At 41.1% G+C, this 15,838-nt stretch overlaps 2 protein-coding genes across 2 annotated transcripts; one reads left to right on the forward strand and one right to left on the reverse strand.

The window, feature by feature from the left end:
• Positions 1–1,052: 1,052 nt before the first annotated feature.
• On the forward strand, positions 1,053–4,052 carry LOC139662093 (protein disulfide-isomerase A6-like; the record flags this gene model as incomplete). Its single annotated transcript, XM_071540685.1, has 6 exons — positions 1,053–1,193; positions 1,484–1,568; positions 2,212–2,284; positions 2,391–2,549; positions 2,656–2,752; positions 3,340–4,052. Coding segments are annotated over 6 exons (627 nt in total), but the record flags the coding sequence as incomplete, so codon positions are not given.
• Positions 4,053–4,196: 144 nt separating this feature from the next.
• Positions 4,197–15,046, reverse strand: hpcal1 (hippocalcin-like 1). The gene is made up of 4 exons (XM_071540687.1): positions 14,719–15,046; positions 7,953–8,447; positions 6,790–6,895; positions 4,197–4,763 (listed from the first exon to the last, which is right to left on the reverse strand). The coding sequence occupies exons 2-4, from the start codon at positions 8,328–8,330 to the stop codon at positions 4,666–4,668; spliced, it is 582 nt and encodes a 193-aa protein (XP_071396788.1). The 5' UTR covers positions 8,331–8,447; positions 14,719–15,046; the 3' UTR covers positions 4,197–4,665.
• Between the last annotated feature and the right edge of the window lie 792 nt (positions 15,047–15,838).

The following is a 15,838-nucleotide window of genomic DNA, read 5'->3' on the forward strand; positions in this document are numbered from 1 at the left end:
TATACATGCGATAGATGGTATGTCTCTGTAGCCCTGTCTCTTGAAATTATGTATATTCCATATGTCAGTGAGATGCGTTTGCTGCGTTCTGTTCAAGTTCATTTATTTATATAGCCCTTCATCACAAGCATGTCTCAAAGGGCTTTACAAAGAATGAGCCTACCTTGATCTAACTTATCAACAATCAATCACAGAACTATTCTGTTACCCTGTGGGGGTTTGATTGCGCTCCCTGCTGAATCTTTAGCTTGCTGCTTGGATTCATACAGGGAGCAGAGCAGAGCCTGTACCGCCAAATACAACTGTATTACCATTCATACAGTAATGGACTTCATGATGAGAGTGTTCCTGACTGAATTATGAAATTATTCATCTTGAAAACTAAACAAACTGATTGTGGTTTGTTAAAGTCTGTGCATTAATGATACACACCCTGCTTACTGGTGTTAGACTCTGAATCAAGGTCTCAGCAGCCTTTTGATAGACTAGATCTTTTACTGTCCAATCAAAGCTGTAAAACTGCAATGGGACTAACCCTGGAGTAGGGGTGTAATGTTCATCCTGTTGGAGTCGGGGAGACCAGGCTTACTGTTGACCGGGGAAACGCGTTTTGAAAGCCACAATTGCGAATATTGATTCCTCCATTAGTGTGCGTCTCTTTTAATCTTTCCTTCTCGCTCCAACTCGCACTGCTACAACTAGTAACCCCCGCCCCTTGGTGAATGTGGCTGTAGCTTATGTTGCATTCACTGATGTAGGAACACTTGGTGAACGATCTGACAGCTCAGAGCAAAGACTTGGGTGCATTGCTCATGCATTCAAACTTGTTTGAAGCTGTCAAACATGCATGTACTTAGTGAGTGATTTAATTCAGTTGTACAACAAACCAGGCATTGTAATGTCAACTACAAACAAAAAAAATAAGTTGTTGTATCCTGCCACTGAATGTCACTGATCAAATAAAAATCTTGTACTGTGACTACTAACTACATATTGACGTTCACATCAAAATACTCTGGAGCTGAAGGACTATCTGTGTTTTGTGTATCTAGATTCGTGGATTTCCCACCATCAAGGTTTTCCGTAAGGGGGAGGAGCCTGAGGACTACCAAGGTGGCCGCTCCCGTTCCGACATCATTGCCAGGGCTATGGATCTGTTCTCTGACAACGCCCCTGCTCCTGAACTGCTGGAGGTCAGTACAGCTGTGTGTGTGCGTAAAAAAAAAATCCAAGGAAATAGACGTCACAGTACTGGACACACTGTTTGATTGACAGGTGATCTCTGGGAAGTGCAGTGCAGAAACACCAACAGCAATGAGCGCTTAGCAACAAAGATGGAGACAAAATAAAAAAAACATCTTGCAGATTGCCACTTTAAGCCGTGTTGAGCCTCTATAAAATGTGAATCTTATGTAAAATTGAATTTAGTGGATTCAAATAACCTGTATAAAATTTGTGTGTGTTTTAAATGTTTGTCTCTCAGATCCTTAATGACGACACCTTGAAGAAGACTTGTGAGGACACCCAGCTGTGTGTGATCGCTGTACTGCCACACATCCTGGACACAGGTGAGACCACGCACCTCTGGCTCTGACCCGTGAATCAAGTTGTTATATTGAAGTAACACGCCTTAAAAGACAAAAAAAAATCTAAATCTGATATATTATGTACATTATTTTACATACACACAAACATGTAAATAGTTTTGTAGGCATTTCTCTGGTAAAGGGAGTTGTTGAAAGTTTGACTCTTTTTTGAATAGTATTTATGATTTGCCACTGATCACCTCCATGGGTGATCTGCCATTAACTTAGAAACCGATGGCCTGCAGTATAAACTATAGCCTAGACTGCAGAACATGCTTTTTATTCTTCTACCACATAACCGTACCAATGCTTAATACAGTTATGTTCACTCAACATACAGTATATGTCCATTTTATTTTTTTGTTCAAAACGCTTAACCCCTTGGTTTAGTGGGCCATCATTTAGTTGACAGATTACACTACAGTGTGCACACAAAGAACACAAAGTGTGTTCTTGATTCTAAATTATTAAAAAATGAAGTGTAAGAAATAATAAATTATTAAAAAATTAAAAGACCTTAGCTTAATTCTGTGGGGAAATTGCACACACACATTATCGGTGTAATAGCCCTTTTTATGAGTCTTACATCACTCACCATCCATCCATCATGCTTGTATCCCAACAGGCGCCGCCGGCAGAAACGGCTATCTGGAGGTGATGATGAAGATGGCTGAGAAGTACAAGAAGAAGCTGTGGGGGTAAGGATGAGAGACCAGTTTTCCATTTGTGACTGATGAGTATGATGACCAAGAATGAATAACCAGTTACAAGTGAGTAATGGCCTGCTCTCTCTCTCTCTGTCAGCTGGCTGTGGACTGAGGCTGGAGCTCAGATGCAGCTGGAGGCCTCCCTGGGTATCGGTGGGTTCGGCTACCCTGCCATGGCTGCCATCAACGCCCGCAAGATGAAGTTTGCTCTGCTCAAAGGCTCCTTCAGTGAGACCGGCATTCACGAGTTCCTCAGGTAGAGGGCGCTGTTGTCGGCATCATGTCACCATCACAAGGACGACACGAAAGAAACATTTCAGTGCAGGCTGGTTTATCTTATCCTTTGTTGCTCTTCTCTTCAGGGATTTGTCTGTGGGTCGTGGTTCGACTGCTACAGTGGGAGGTGGAGCCTTGCCCAAGATTGACGCTGTGGAAGCCTGGGACGGAAAAGATGGAGAGGTGAGTGGGAAGGTTGAGCAACAGGGTGACCTGGAGTCTGTCCCGTATATGGAAGGTCACAGGTTTGAGGCCTGTAACAGCCAATGTGTCCTTTCAAGGTGTCCTAGAGCAATTTGTTTAATCTCAACCTGCTCCTGGCCGCCTCTGCACTATGCAAAGAAACACTGTGCTGGTGTGTAATATGGCGATGGAGGATGATCTGTGGTTACTTGTCTCCATTTACAAGGAGGCCAGTGTTTTGATGTGTGGTGCATATTCATGTGTTTCTTATTTTAGATGAGGTACAAACAGGCTGCTTGGTTACAGTTAACTTGTTAGAAGTCCCACCAGTCTATCTGCCCTAATGTCTGTTAGCATTACAAACTTATTCATTCTTAGCATTTTAGTCCAAAAACAGCAGAGACAAACAAAATATGTTAAAGTCAACATGGCCAAACATCATGATAGGCCAACAAAAATAGAAAATAGATTTTTAGCTTGGCTTCGCCGACGATCTAAAAATACACTGTTTGGATGGGAATCTACAAGCGGTTTGGAGCACGTAACTGACTTTTTTTTCTCCTCATCCCCATCTTTGTCATCCCCAGCTTCCTGTGGAGGACGATTACGACCTCAGTGACGTGGACCTGGATGACGATGTTGAGAAGGATGAGTTATGAGCCCAAACGGGCCGGGGTCTGATCCAGACCGGCCCGGTTGGATCTGGTGTGGTCCGGTCTGGTCTGGCCCCGTGCGACCCGCCTCCCCTCTCCTGTGGACGAACGGGAGGCCAGGTCGCTCGGTTACTGAAATACTCCAGAAGAGACACATGAAGGAGAGACACCTGCAGCTTCTCACATCTTTTGTCAGTGACGGGGGGGGGGGTTGGGGTGTTGTGGAGCCCTGCAGTGAACTCTGCCTCACATACCTGCTGAACATCAGACGTTGCATATTTATACAGTCGCCGCCCACTGGGGAGAAGAGAGAGGAGTTTCTGAATGTGGCATTTCAGTCGTTCATTCAAGTTTTTCCAACCATAGTTCCCTCTCCCCCCTCAGCCACCCTCAAGCATCTGTCTTATCAAAGATGTGGACTTGTAACACTTCAGTGTCCAACCTAATGTGACTAAATATGTTTTTGATTCATTTTTCTCTCTTTTTAAATTCAGTGAATGAGAATGTCAGTGGGTTTGCATTGTGTCTGTCCAGGACAAGGGGATACTGTGGGACTTCTTGTGTAGATTTTTCTTACACGACTTTATTTCAATTGTGTGAAAACAAAATGACATTTTTGTTACAAAAATAAAAAGGAATAAAAACAATTAATCACTGCCTCCTTATTCATGTAAACTGTGTTACAATATCATTAAATACACAGATCACAGAGCGCATGCAATACCAAAGGCATATAGAGCTTGTTCTGAACAGCAGCTGTCAACTTTTGTGACTCAAACTACTGCCGATATCCTGAACAATAAGCCAATTTTCCTGCAACAAGATCAGGTCTCATATGAAATCATAATTATACCAAGTAATGTTGGTTTAATTAATTCCCTCTAAGTGTAACATAATAGGAAGAGTCATAATACTTGCAAGTGTATAATCCAACCAGTACAAATATATGATATGGCACTTCACTAATGGAAAGCAGATAAAAACCTCAAGGCAAGAACATTTTGGAGAAAAGTATTTACACAGAAAAGCTTAATTGAAGAGCACATCATAGTCCACCGAACATCGATAGAAAAGGGAGCCACATCAATACAATATGGAGAAGTATTTGACAATGTAAACATTAAGACATGGAGTGACGTGAAATTAAAGGAGCAACTGGTTGTCTGGTAAGGGCGTGATGATGACTGGGCCTCTATCAAGTGAACACTATTAGCTGCATGGATGTGTGTGTGTGTGTGTGTGTTATATTGTCTCTTGTCCTCAGAACTGGCGAGAGGTTCCCTGATCCGACTGCAGTAGCCTGACGATGGACGGATCGCTCTTGGCACCTTTAATGAACTCTTCCAGAGACAACCTGCCTGTGGAGCAGAAACCACACAGCAATTTACAACTGAATCACAGTCACCAGTCATGTAGTGGTACATATGATGATGGGAAAACTATGAACACCAGTCTGTCACATCACTACAAAGCAAACCCCCAACAATATAAACATAAAACGCAGTTATATTTTCAGAATAATGTTACTCTCTAGACCCTGTTTTGCATTGTCCTCATTATCCTCACATTTTTACACCACCACTATCTATAACTATATCAACTTCTTAATGTCCTTACTGAGGCTTGATGGCCTGCCTGGCTCGTGTGTGGACTCTTTCCCTTTTGATGGTGTTTCTGAGCTGCTTTTGAGCCAAAGCACCCAAAGTAATCACTAGTGCCTTAGTCAACACATGCACAATATAAAACATTTTTATTCAAAATAATGAACTCATGACAAACATTTTTACACAGTTTTATTGATTCAGTCATTGATTTATTCATTCTCTTTACCCGCTTATTTCTATTCAGGGTCACTGGGGCTGGAGGCTATCCCAGCATGCATTGGGCAGAAGGCTGCTTTATTGATTATTGTTTTATTTAATTATTTATTGTCTCAAAAGGGTGGGTAAACTCTATTTCAGTAGAAAAATTTTTTTACATGATATTTTTCATTTAGGCTAAATACTGTATAACAACTCTTGTTTAAAAGCCTCTGTCTCGTCACATCAACCAACAGGTGATGCTGTTGTACCATTTTCATGTTAGTTGTGGAAATCCATGGCCGAATTGGATAAGCATTTTGACTCAATGAACACGATTCTATTATTTTTACATTTTAGGCGTTTTCCTGGTGCTCTTATCCAGTGTGACTTACAATAAGTGCAACAGTAAAATAAGTTTAAATTCCTCTAAGCAACCAGTAGTAAGCAGTGCAAGGATCAAAACTGGCAACACTGACAATAGATGTTGCAAGTATTCCTGTGGCCTGATTTAATTTTGGGTTCGGCTACTGCTAAGAGGCACATGGCACACAACACCATAATCACATTACTTTGTTTAGCACAGCGTACAACGTTATGTGACAGGGCAATTTTCATTTTAAATATCAAAATAATCTCATCGGTGGTGTTAAATAGTTTTACTGAATCTACCAAAACTAGAGCCACCCTTCCAGTAGGCAACCAGGAATGTGAAAACTAAGTGTAAATTCTATAAGAAAGGTGAGTAAACTGAGTTACATACACATGATGTTAAAGACTTGAGCTTGACCTTCTGACTTTTCAATCTTCTGCTTCAAAACCTTGCTGCCATGTGAATGTGACGAAGGAAGCTCCCAATATCATACTGACGTCTGACATGTCAAAGGGGTTCAGCGAGGCGTGAGAAACGTTTAAGCGCATCTATAATGTCGATATAACATCACCTTTTCACACTAAATGTCAAACCATTGGCATCCTGGTGGCTCAGCAAGCTGAGGTGCATTCCATGTAGCCTATTAATGATCTTGTGGGTCCTGCTCATGTTATGTCATGTTGTTACATGCCATTCTCTCCCTCTGCCTCTCTCTCTCTCCAATCTCTCCTATCACTCTCCAAACTCTTATATGGTGGTTTTTGAATAAAGACTACCATATAACTAGTCTTCATGCTAATGTCTTGATGTCACTATTATAGTTTGTTCATGAATAGTAGATGCTAATTCATCGTCCAGCTGAAATGGTCTAAATCCAAACCTAACCAATGTAATTCAGTAGCAAGAGATTTGATTTTAACTTTTTTCCCCAAGAAACTGCATTCTGAGTCTTAGCATATTGAAGCTTTGCAGGCATGGAAGACCAACGTACTCATTAAGTATCTTGTATCTGGTCTAGGACTATGTTTACCTTTTTATTTCCTGTGAGGTACATCAGAGGTTGGAGAAGCACTAAAGCAAGAAGCCAGATTTTTAAGGCAGTGTGTCGTGCTGGCTTTCCCATTGGCAGGGACAGGTAGGTGCACCAGCTCTGCACTGAAGCATGCACAAACAGGTCTGACATTGATGTTACATACATTACATCAGTCTTACCATCGTTGTCAATGTCCATCTGTCTGAAGATCTTATCTGTCCGTTTCTCTGGTGTAGATTCATCCTCAGGCATCTTCATCACCGATGACACCATCTTGTAAATTGCCTACAAAGGAGGGGTAAAGATGAATGTGTATATTCATTTTCTTGATTATTTGTGTTAAGCTATTATGCAATTAAGATTAAAAAAACAGTTTCCACCTGGTTATTTCTTTATGATACACAAACATACTATGGACACAGGAATGTGTTCAATCTACTGTGTGAATGCTGTGGCTTTGACCCTTGACCTCCTCAATATCGGTTACTTATAATGTTGGTGACCTGGGAATTGAAGCTTATTCTACTGTTGCCCTCACTGTAAGTCCCTCTGGAAAACCATGTCAGCTACATGCTAAAATATAAAGGTCTGTTTGTATCTCCTAAAACTGCAAACTTCAGAGCATCTTAAGGTCAACGGCGTTGGTGCGAAAAAGCCTTTTAGCTGAAAAACAGAAAGGACTCTAACAAAAGTACAGACACTTTAACAGGGTTTTTTTTTCACATTCATTTGTATCGACAAACACAACGGACTGAGCCAATATTGATATGGCCCTGCAGGCTGCTCAGCTCACCATATTGGAAGAGTAAATATAGCCACGTTGATAAGAGACATAAAAAATAGCAAGGGCAGCCTGCATCCATGATGTGAGGTGAAAATAATCTTATGAATTCAGACTAGGAAAATAACCAGTAGGCCTAGAAGTTAAAAATGAAACCCTTAATACACTAAGAACAAAATCAGTGGAATGCGAATAATGAACAGTTCTTATTTAGTTTTAAATATGTAATAATTTACATCTTATTTGTTTGTTTGTGCCAACCCCAAATGAATATACATATTTCTTACTTTGCCGAAGTGTAAAAGTTTTCACTTCTAATAGAGAAAAAAACTAGTGACAACTTCTTTCCCACTTGAAGCATTATCTAGTTTCAGTCACATGTAAAGACCTATATAAATAATTATTTTTAACTACCAGAGAGAACCTCGTCATCAGTCATAATAACTCATCAGTTATAACTCAGTGGAAGCCTAATAAGTTTTGCCTTATCCTGACCGAAACTGGAGAAGATTTTTGGAGAAGAAGACACCTGTCCTGTAGCAGAATACCACGTGCGCTCACCTGGACTATCTCCAGCATCTCCGCCCGGCTAATGTAGCCGTTACCGTCCAGGTCGTACATGCTGAAGGCCCAGCGCAGCTTCTGCTCCAGGCCGCCGCGAGACGTCACGCTCAGGGCGATGATGAACTCCCGGAAGTCGATGGTGGCGTCGCCGTTGGTGTCGAACGTGCGGAATACGTGCTCGGCGAACTTGGAGGCGTCTCCGTACGGGAAGAAGTTGGCGTAGATCTTCTTGAACTCCTCCACGGTGAGGTGGCCCGTGGGGCAGTCCTTCAGGAAGCCGCGGTACCACTCCTGCAGCTCGTGGTCGGAGAACTCGGTGTTTTCCCTCAGGTCGTTGAGGACCTCGGGCCGCAGCTTGCTGTTCTGTTTCCCCATGACGCAGACAGACGCGCGGACAGGTAGCTCGGCTGGTGGCTCTGCCTTCTCCCTTCACTTCTCCGCTCTCCCTCTGCTTTCCTCTCCACGTCGCCGGCTGCTCGGCTTCCTCTGCTCCTGCAGGAGACCAACAACTCTCATTAATGTTCTTGTGTGAATTACATAAATGATTCATCGGTTCAATAAATCCTCGCAGTGTCTGCAGTGTTTTATAAAAACTTGTGCTTTAAAGATCCTTTCCAGAGGGCCGAGCGGTGAATTAGCTGAGGGGAACTGATACAGCATGGACAGCTGAGACAATGTCCATGCAGAGGAAAAATACAGATAAGATTACTACTCAAATGTTATGAGCGCCTCTCGGGGGGTTGGCTGGTCTCCGTGGATACTGTTTTAATCCTCTGGCACGGTGATAATTTATCGACCATTCACTGCATGGTGGAGGGACAAGTGTCCTGGCCTGGGGCATTGTAATTCTCAATAAAGCCACTTTCTAAAAAGGTCAGGATGATATTGATGCTTGTTGTTACTTTATAACCTAGATGACCAGCGATTAACCCGGGCAACAGTCAGTACATTTATGTGCACATTAATATTCCAGTATTAGTTGGGATGTTTGACTTTGTGTGGGTGCAGTTCATATCCTGATTATAGAGAAACACAAACATTGGAAAGCTAGGATATACCACTGCTAGCAAGGACACTGAAGCACATAAACACCTTCACCCATTCACTTTTGGTTTATCTATTCTGTTTCCATGGTAATATTTGGGAAAATATGTTTATTTGTGTATGCAGGGATATTTGTGATTGGGACATGATGATGCATGTAAATGGCACATCCTGAATAAAACCACAACAGGATAATAACAAGATGGAATACTTTGTGCATGCATCACACTCAATGAAGCAGAGGCAACCATGGGTGGGTTACTAAGCAAAAAGGCTATGACACCGGCAAGGAGAATGGGTGTGTGTGTGTGCATACGGATTGATTTAAATTTAACAAGGGGGATGGTAGGGATTTTTTATTTTATTTTTTTCACTTTCTTTCCCAAAGAATAAACAGCTGCCCAGAGGGTATATCCGTTTCATATTTTGTGTTAACAAGGGGAATGGTACACAAAGACAACGTTATTGGCAATTTACACAAGGCAAATTAAATTCATTATTGTCCCTAGACATATGTATTTCGTAAGAAAGGTTTGAGTGCAGACTCACATTCAGTGTGCGTGTGTGTGTGTCAACTGAGAGGAAAAGTAATACAAATATATAAAACAGTAAAAGATTATCTAACACTGTTTCTCCTTTTTTGTTTAAAAAAATCGATCAGGACGCCTTAGGAAGAAAGTGGGCATGAGCTCAGCCAATGTTTAACAACATGTATATGTGAATCTGAGAGTGGGAGGGATAGAAAGAGAGATGTGTGGGGGCAGGGGGTAAGAAGAAGAGAATGGAAAAAAGTATGACACATTGAAAGAAAATTATTTCTGGCTATACTGTGTGAGCTGTTGCTTTGCACATACAATTGGTTAACCATGACATATTAATCCATCTGAGTAACACCTCCACCCTTCTGTGTTACCCATAAGGATTTTATTGGGGAGAGAGAGAGAGAGAGAGAGAGAGAGAGAGAGAAATAGTAGCATGAAAACTTATTATCTCCATTTTGTCTCTCTTTCAGTTGTTGAAATCCCATTGCTCCTGTGTTATTGGCACCAAGATGATTCTATCAGCCGTAGAACAAATGAGAGCAGTGTCATTTGGATGGGGTCTTTTCTACACACAGGCTCCTCGTTTCTCATACAGTCATGTGGATGTAATTTCCTGGAGTTTCATAAATCGGACTCACAGTATGCTGTAAGATGAGAGACGGACAGGTTCGAGAAAACAGACGCTGACACAAACCCTTAGCAATTTCGTTCAGGCTTATGGATGGAAATAAGATCATTCCATCTAGACACACGCGCGCACACACACACACACACACGCACGCTTTAAAGCTTAAAACACAATACCACAGGATTCCAGAATCTATATAGGTTATTCTAATACGCCATATACCCCAGTATTGATCTACAGAGCACAGGATGTCACAAATCCTGTAGCCCGCCACTTGAAATAAGCTAAACATGTGTCTTTACCACTGTTGGGGGTAACGCTTTTTTTTTTCATATTTTTTCATATTTGTTTGACAAATGAAAAAAAATGAGAAAAAAGCAAAAATCCAGCAGCATCTCATACAGACAGCATGCTGCTAAAAGCAATCTAAGTCTGCTTGATACAAATGAGATTGGTTCGCTGCAGAACAGAGCAATAGTCTTGCATTACATTTTGAAACAATGATCGACAACACCTTGTCAGCATAAGCCATGTTGGTTAGGCAGGTTTTTGACGCGAAACTACTTAATGAGTTGCTTTTTACTCTAAAGAGTAACTTCGTAACGTAACTAGTTACTTTTTAAGGTAAGTAACAAAGTATGTAACTAATTACTTGGTTACTTACGTGGTTACTTACTAAAAGTAACTTTAACTAACACTGGTCTTTACCCAAATGAAAAGAATGAGGAATTTAATTTTAAAGATATCCTTTAGATGTTTTAATGCTCTTGACTGTAAGATTGGATTCCATGTCCTTAGGGGCTTGGAACCCTATGGTGCCTCCTACACCATTTAATAGCAATTTTTCTTTTCTTTTTTTTTTTTTACAGTACTTTTTTTCTGCATGTATGGACATTCACTACTTTTTCCCCTTGTCCAAAAAAAGCAAGAAGAGTTTATCTGACCCCCCAAAATACTGCCTGTGACGTGACCATGACGTTACCTAGAATGATTTATGGGGAAAAGGGTCAGAATTGATAGCATAACAACAAAAGTAATACTCATCTTGGACACAACAGGCATATTTGAAGACTGTGTTTTAAGTGGGTTACTGTATAAAACACACGGATACACAGACGCACACACAGCCCTGCAGCCCAGACCACACCCCTCTTCCGTCCTAACATACAACAGGATGAGGAAGGGGCAGCACCTCCTCAAGACTGGGTCACATGGACTTTTCCAGGACAGCTCAGTGCGCTGGCTGAGCTGGAGCAGACATAAATATGGGCGTTGCTATTTATTCCCTGCACACACAAACCCACATGAAACCCAAAAGATTCCATTCTGGAAGACTGAAAAGTGCTGCCTTGATGTTTTAAGGGCCTCTGAAGCTAAATAAAGACTTTCCTTCCAAAAGGAGATAGCCACCATTTGGGGAAAAATGCAATACTCTGACAAAATGACTGTTGGCAAAAATAATCCAAACATATGATGGTGCTTTTCAAGGATTGTGGCAAACTAAACACTTTTACAGACTGGATTGTCTACTGCATACAGATATTATTACAGATATCACATGATGAACTTTAGGTAATGATTTTTTTTCCTAGAATGAACATAACATTTGGGAACTGACCTCTTCAAATACACTCATTAAAGCCTCTAAGTATACTAGGCTGCTATTGATGAAAAGCAATATGGGAAATAATAAAGTACATTACATACATACTGTTAATGGCTTACTTTGTTTTCCAATCGCATAACAGTAAGGTGATCTTAAGACAGAACTTAGGCAGTGGTAGCTCAGGTAAAGATCAGGTAAAAAGTGGTAGATCAGGTAACTTTTTGGACAACTCTCATGGGCAAAGAGATGCCTCATGATTGTTGCATTATGTAATCAAATAGGAAAATCTTGTTGCCAGGAAACTGAATTGATTTCTGTATCCTGTGGCTCACTTTGTTGCCTGTTGCTGGGACTGCTGCCAATCTACATTGCCCCAAAGAATTTCCTACTGTATCACCACTGGCTTGCCTCAACTGACTGCGGACAATTAAAGCCATAAGATATTCCATGCCTGCATATAGAAGTCAGTAACATACGTACGCAAATACTCAAGCCTGCATTTAGCACGTCACAGGACATTTTACAAGTGTTTTCACAGCTGGGGACTTTATATGGGCAACTGAAATGGCTTTTTCAAAGTTGCTACTTGCTGCAATGGAAAGTGAGTTGAAATCTAGAATAACTGATATTGCTGAGGTGATACATCCACATGACCTTGTGTGTGTGTGTCAGTGAGTGTGTGTGTCAGTGTGTGTGTATCTACACGTTTGCTGACAGAATCATGCTCTCTCTCCGCTGATTGCTAAGTTTGTGAAACGAACACAGTTTGTGAGTGCTGCTTGACGCACAACAGCCCCTCGAGATTCCCATTCCACATTCGCTGTTTGCAATTCCCCTCGATTACACAGCAACAGTGTCTCCCTTGTCGCCCTGCCACTAAACGGCCTGCCTGCTGTCCCCAACCCCCATAACCATGGCTGCACGTTCCACTTTTTCCAGCGGACTCCCTGGCTAATGAGACTGTTTCACACAGGCTCCAGGCTCCCTTCACACTAATGCAACATGTGTTTCCCCTTCCCCGGGCCAACTGGGGTTCCTGTAAACCTCTGACCAGGAGAGTTTCACTGCCGTCTGCCATTCTTAGCTCCGCCTCCTCCCTAATGACCTACTACAACAAATACACACGTTAGCCTTTATTATTTTTCCCATATACTCCGAGATGCCCAGAGATACACACACATACAGTGTGTGTATATGCAGGCATCCACAGGCACACACACACACACACTCGCTCGCACATCATTCCCAGTAGCACATCCATAAAGCATGAGATGCTGGTGGTAGAGCTCGTTATGCTACAGACAGGACATGAGTAAGTGAAAAGGAAAAAAAAAACGAGGTGTCAAAATGTAACGTCCCAATGTAAGGACAATCACCATCTCCTTTCCCATTCGCCAAACAAATGATCACAGAAAAGTCATCAGAGCTTGTTAACCATTTGGAGAATTCCCAGTATTCTCCCAGAATAGAACTGGCACCACATCTAATGATGTCAGAGGGGTCACGGTGAACATTTCCCATCATCAACTCTACATAAACACGACTGAGAAAATATTATTCATGCTGTCTGTATCATGCCTCCTTTGACTGGAATGTAAATTGAATAAAACTGATATGCCTCGGTGCATGGACAGAAAGCAGACATCCCATTTTATGTGGCAGGGCAGCCTGCTGCGCAGTAGACAAGCGGACTAGCTGCCTTCCAGTGAAAGTCTGCTGGTAAAACTGAATCAGGTGGGCTAGGAGTTTGGTCCAATGTGAGAAAAAGAGAAAACGAGCTCTCCAGTTATTCTTTCTTTCACTACTGCTTCGTGTCAGTCTCTCTGAACTGGTGTCAGAGAAAATCATGCAGTGTATCAGGATGGAGTCCCTTGACACACCAGTAGCCAAGGCAACAGGAGAGCAGTGCTGAGGCGTATGAGAGGGAGGCAGAGCAACTATCAATCTGGGGCACTTGCAGGGCAGCACATACGTGAAGTCTCTTGAGAAACACATGCATTTATTTTGTCAGAATATTTTTCAAATCAAATTTAAAACGTAGAGCTTTTTAATCCAGAGCAGGTTAATCCACAGCCTTCCATAAATGGAGGATTTGATTTCAAAAAGCTTATAGTCATGAATAAAACACTGCTAGATCTTGTTTATTGATCAGTATATTCAAAATGCAAATGATCAGGCTACATCCTCTAAAATCTTAACTGTTTTGTAAGCAAAGGTCTAATTTCAGTAATATTCCATCATGAGTTTCATTTTGATTCTACCAGTCATTTTGTAAGAATGTCACATTTTCCAACTGGAGGATAGGCTTATTTCATTTTGGGTGCAAACTCTTCATATGGTGACTGTGGACTTATAATAAAAAAAAATGCATAGTGGTTTAAAATAATGGGCTGACAAAGATAATTAGATGAAAAGACACAAAGTTTGAAGGGATGGGATGTCCCACACAGGCAATTGCCACACCTTTAATACGTCTATTATGGTCTATCAATACTCTTTTTACTCTATCCACTTTGTCTTCTATGATTTATAAGCCTGTCCAAACTGCGAAAAAAAAATCATATATGCAAAATACAAAAAACGGCCAAATATTGCATTTGTAGTATAGATGACGTTTATTCAAAAATATATATTGGACCCTGGTAGTATATTCTCCTCCTATGCGGTGCTGACAACATACAGTACATCAATGTCATCTACAAGAACAGTACAAATCTTTTTTTTTACCCAATTTCTGTATATTTTGAAACATATATCATGAAGTAGTAGCCTATAGTTTTTTTCATATGGGTGTAACGGTTACAACAGTCTATTCCGTCTTAAGAAAGCTGTTATAGCAGTCGATACAGTCTAACTAGTAGGATAGAAGGCATTCGACTAAATTTGTTTTAACCATCCTAAGTGTTTCCTTTTATAAATGGGAAATAGTTAATGGAAACTTACCGCTTAAGGACCAAGGGTTGTTTATGAGTCTTCCGGTAGAGAAGTCCACTTGGGTTAAGCCCACTTTGTGGCTTTATAAATAGACGTAGTAACGTTACAGTTAACTTCGTCTGTTCCTTAACACCTAGCTACTCTTGCTGATGAAACTCAGTAAAACGCAACGCAGAAACAATTTTAGATGTTCGAGTGAGTTTCAGCGTCGCCTGACAGTTTCAGAGAAAAACATGTCGTATGAAAGTGCTTTGAATAGCCTAAGTTTCCTTTTTAAATGTAAGCTGTTATTTAGTCGGTAAAGCCTGCCATTCCCGGTGTAGCGACAGTTTTATCATTTTTTAGAAGATGTGGCACAGAGCTCGTTTTTCATCCGACTCGCCCATCTTACAAGAAAAGGGGGTGTCACTTTTTTATTTAAAGGCTATTAAACATACTGTAGCACGCTGCTGAGGTGCTGAGCATAGTTTTTAATGAATAATATTGTAAATTAAAACCCCATAACAAATGTAGCAGTTTTCAAAGCGTGGTATATGATGATTTCTTGAGTTATACTTTATGAGCAGTACTTTAAATCCCCCCACGCCCAGTAGACCATTCCACACTCGCACGTATCCTCGTAGTAGTAACAGTCTCAGCAGCGTCCTGTGGAAAATTGTCATTAGACCAGATATTATCAGCACAACAGCTAAACAAACTGTTGGGATTTCAAACAAAATCTTTGATCTATGACCACTAATTCAGAGAAGCAGTGAGCACCTGCACCTAGCATGCTGTTACACCAGTTTGTGAGAATCACCCTTGCAAAAAGAAACCTGATCTTATAGTAAGATTTAGGTAGATACCTTGGCTATATACAAATATCCCAGAATTTTATAGGAATATTATAGTGATACCATATGATACCACAAAGTACAATAAGGTCACGGCAAACACACTACTGAGTACCACAGACACACAGTAAGTCCATAGAGAAATATTATAGTGATGTTTTGTTAGGGTGGCACTAGTGTATTTATTCAGATCATTACATGAGAAACAACTACAACACAGTATGAATATAGAATAGCTGTCATTGCAACCATACACATTGTAGCACAACCCACAAATATCTGCTTCATTGTCCACT

The sequence above is a fragment of the Centroberyx affinis genome, unplaced genomic scaffold (genome assembly GCF_046629955.1).
Source record: "Centroberyx affinis isolate AG114_WGS23_722 - 3 ecotype Tasmania unplaced genomic scaffold, CSIRO-AGI_Caff_v1 ptg003709l_1, whole genome shotgun sequence".
Lineage (NCBI taxonomy): Eukaryota > Metazoa > Chordata > Actinopteri > Beryciformes > Berycidae > Centroberyx > Centroberyx affinis.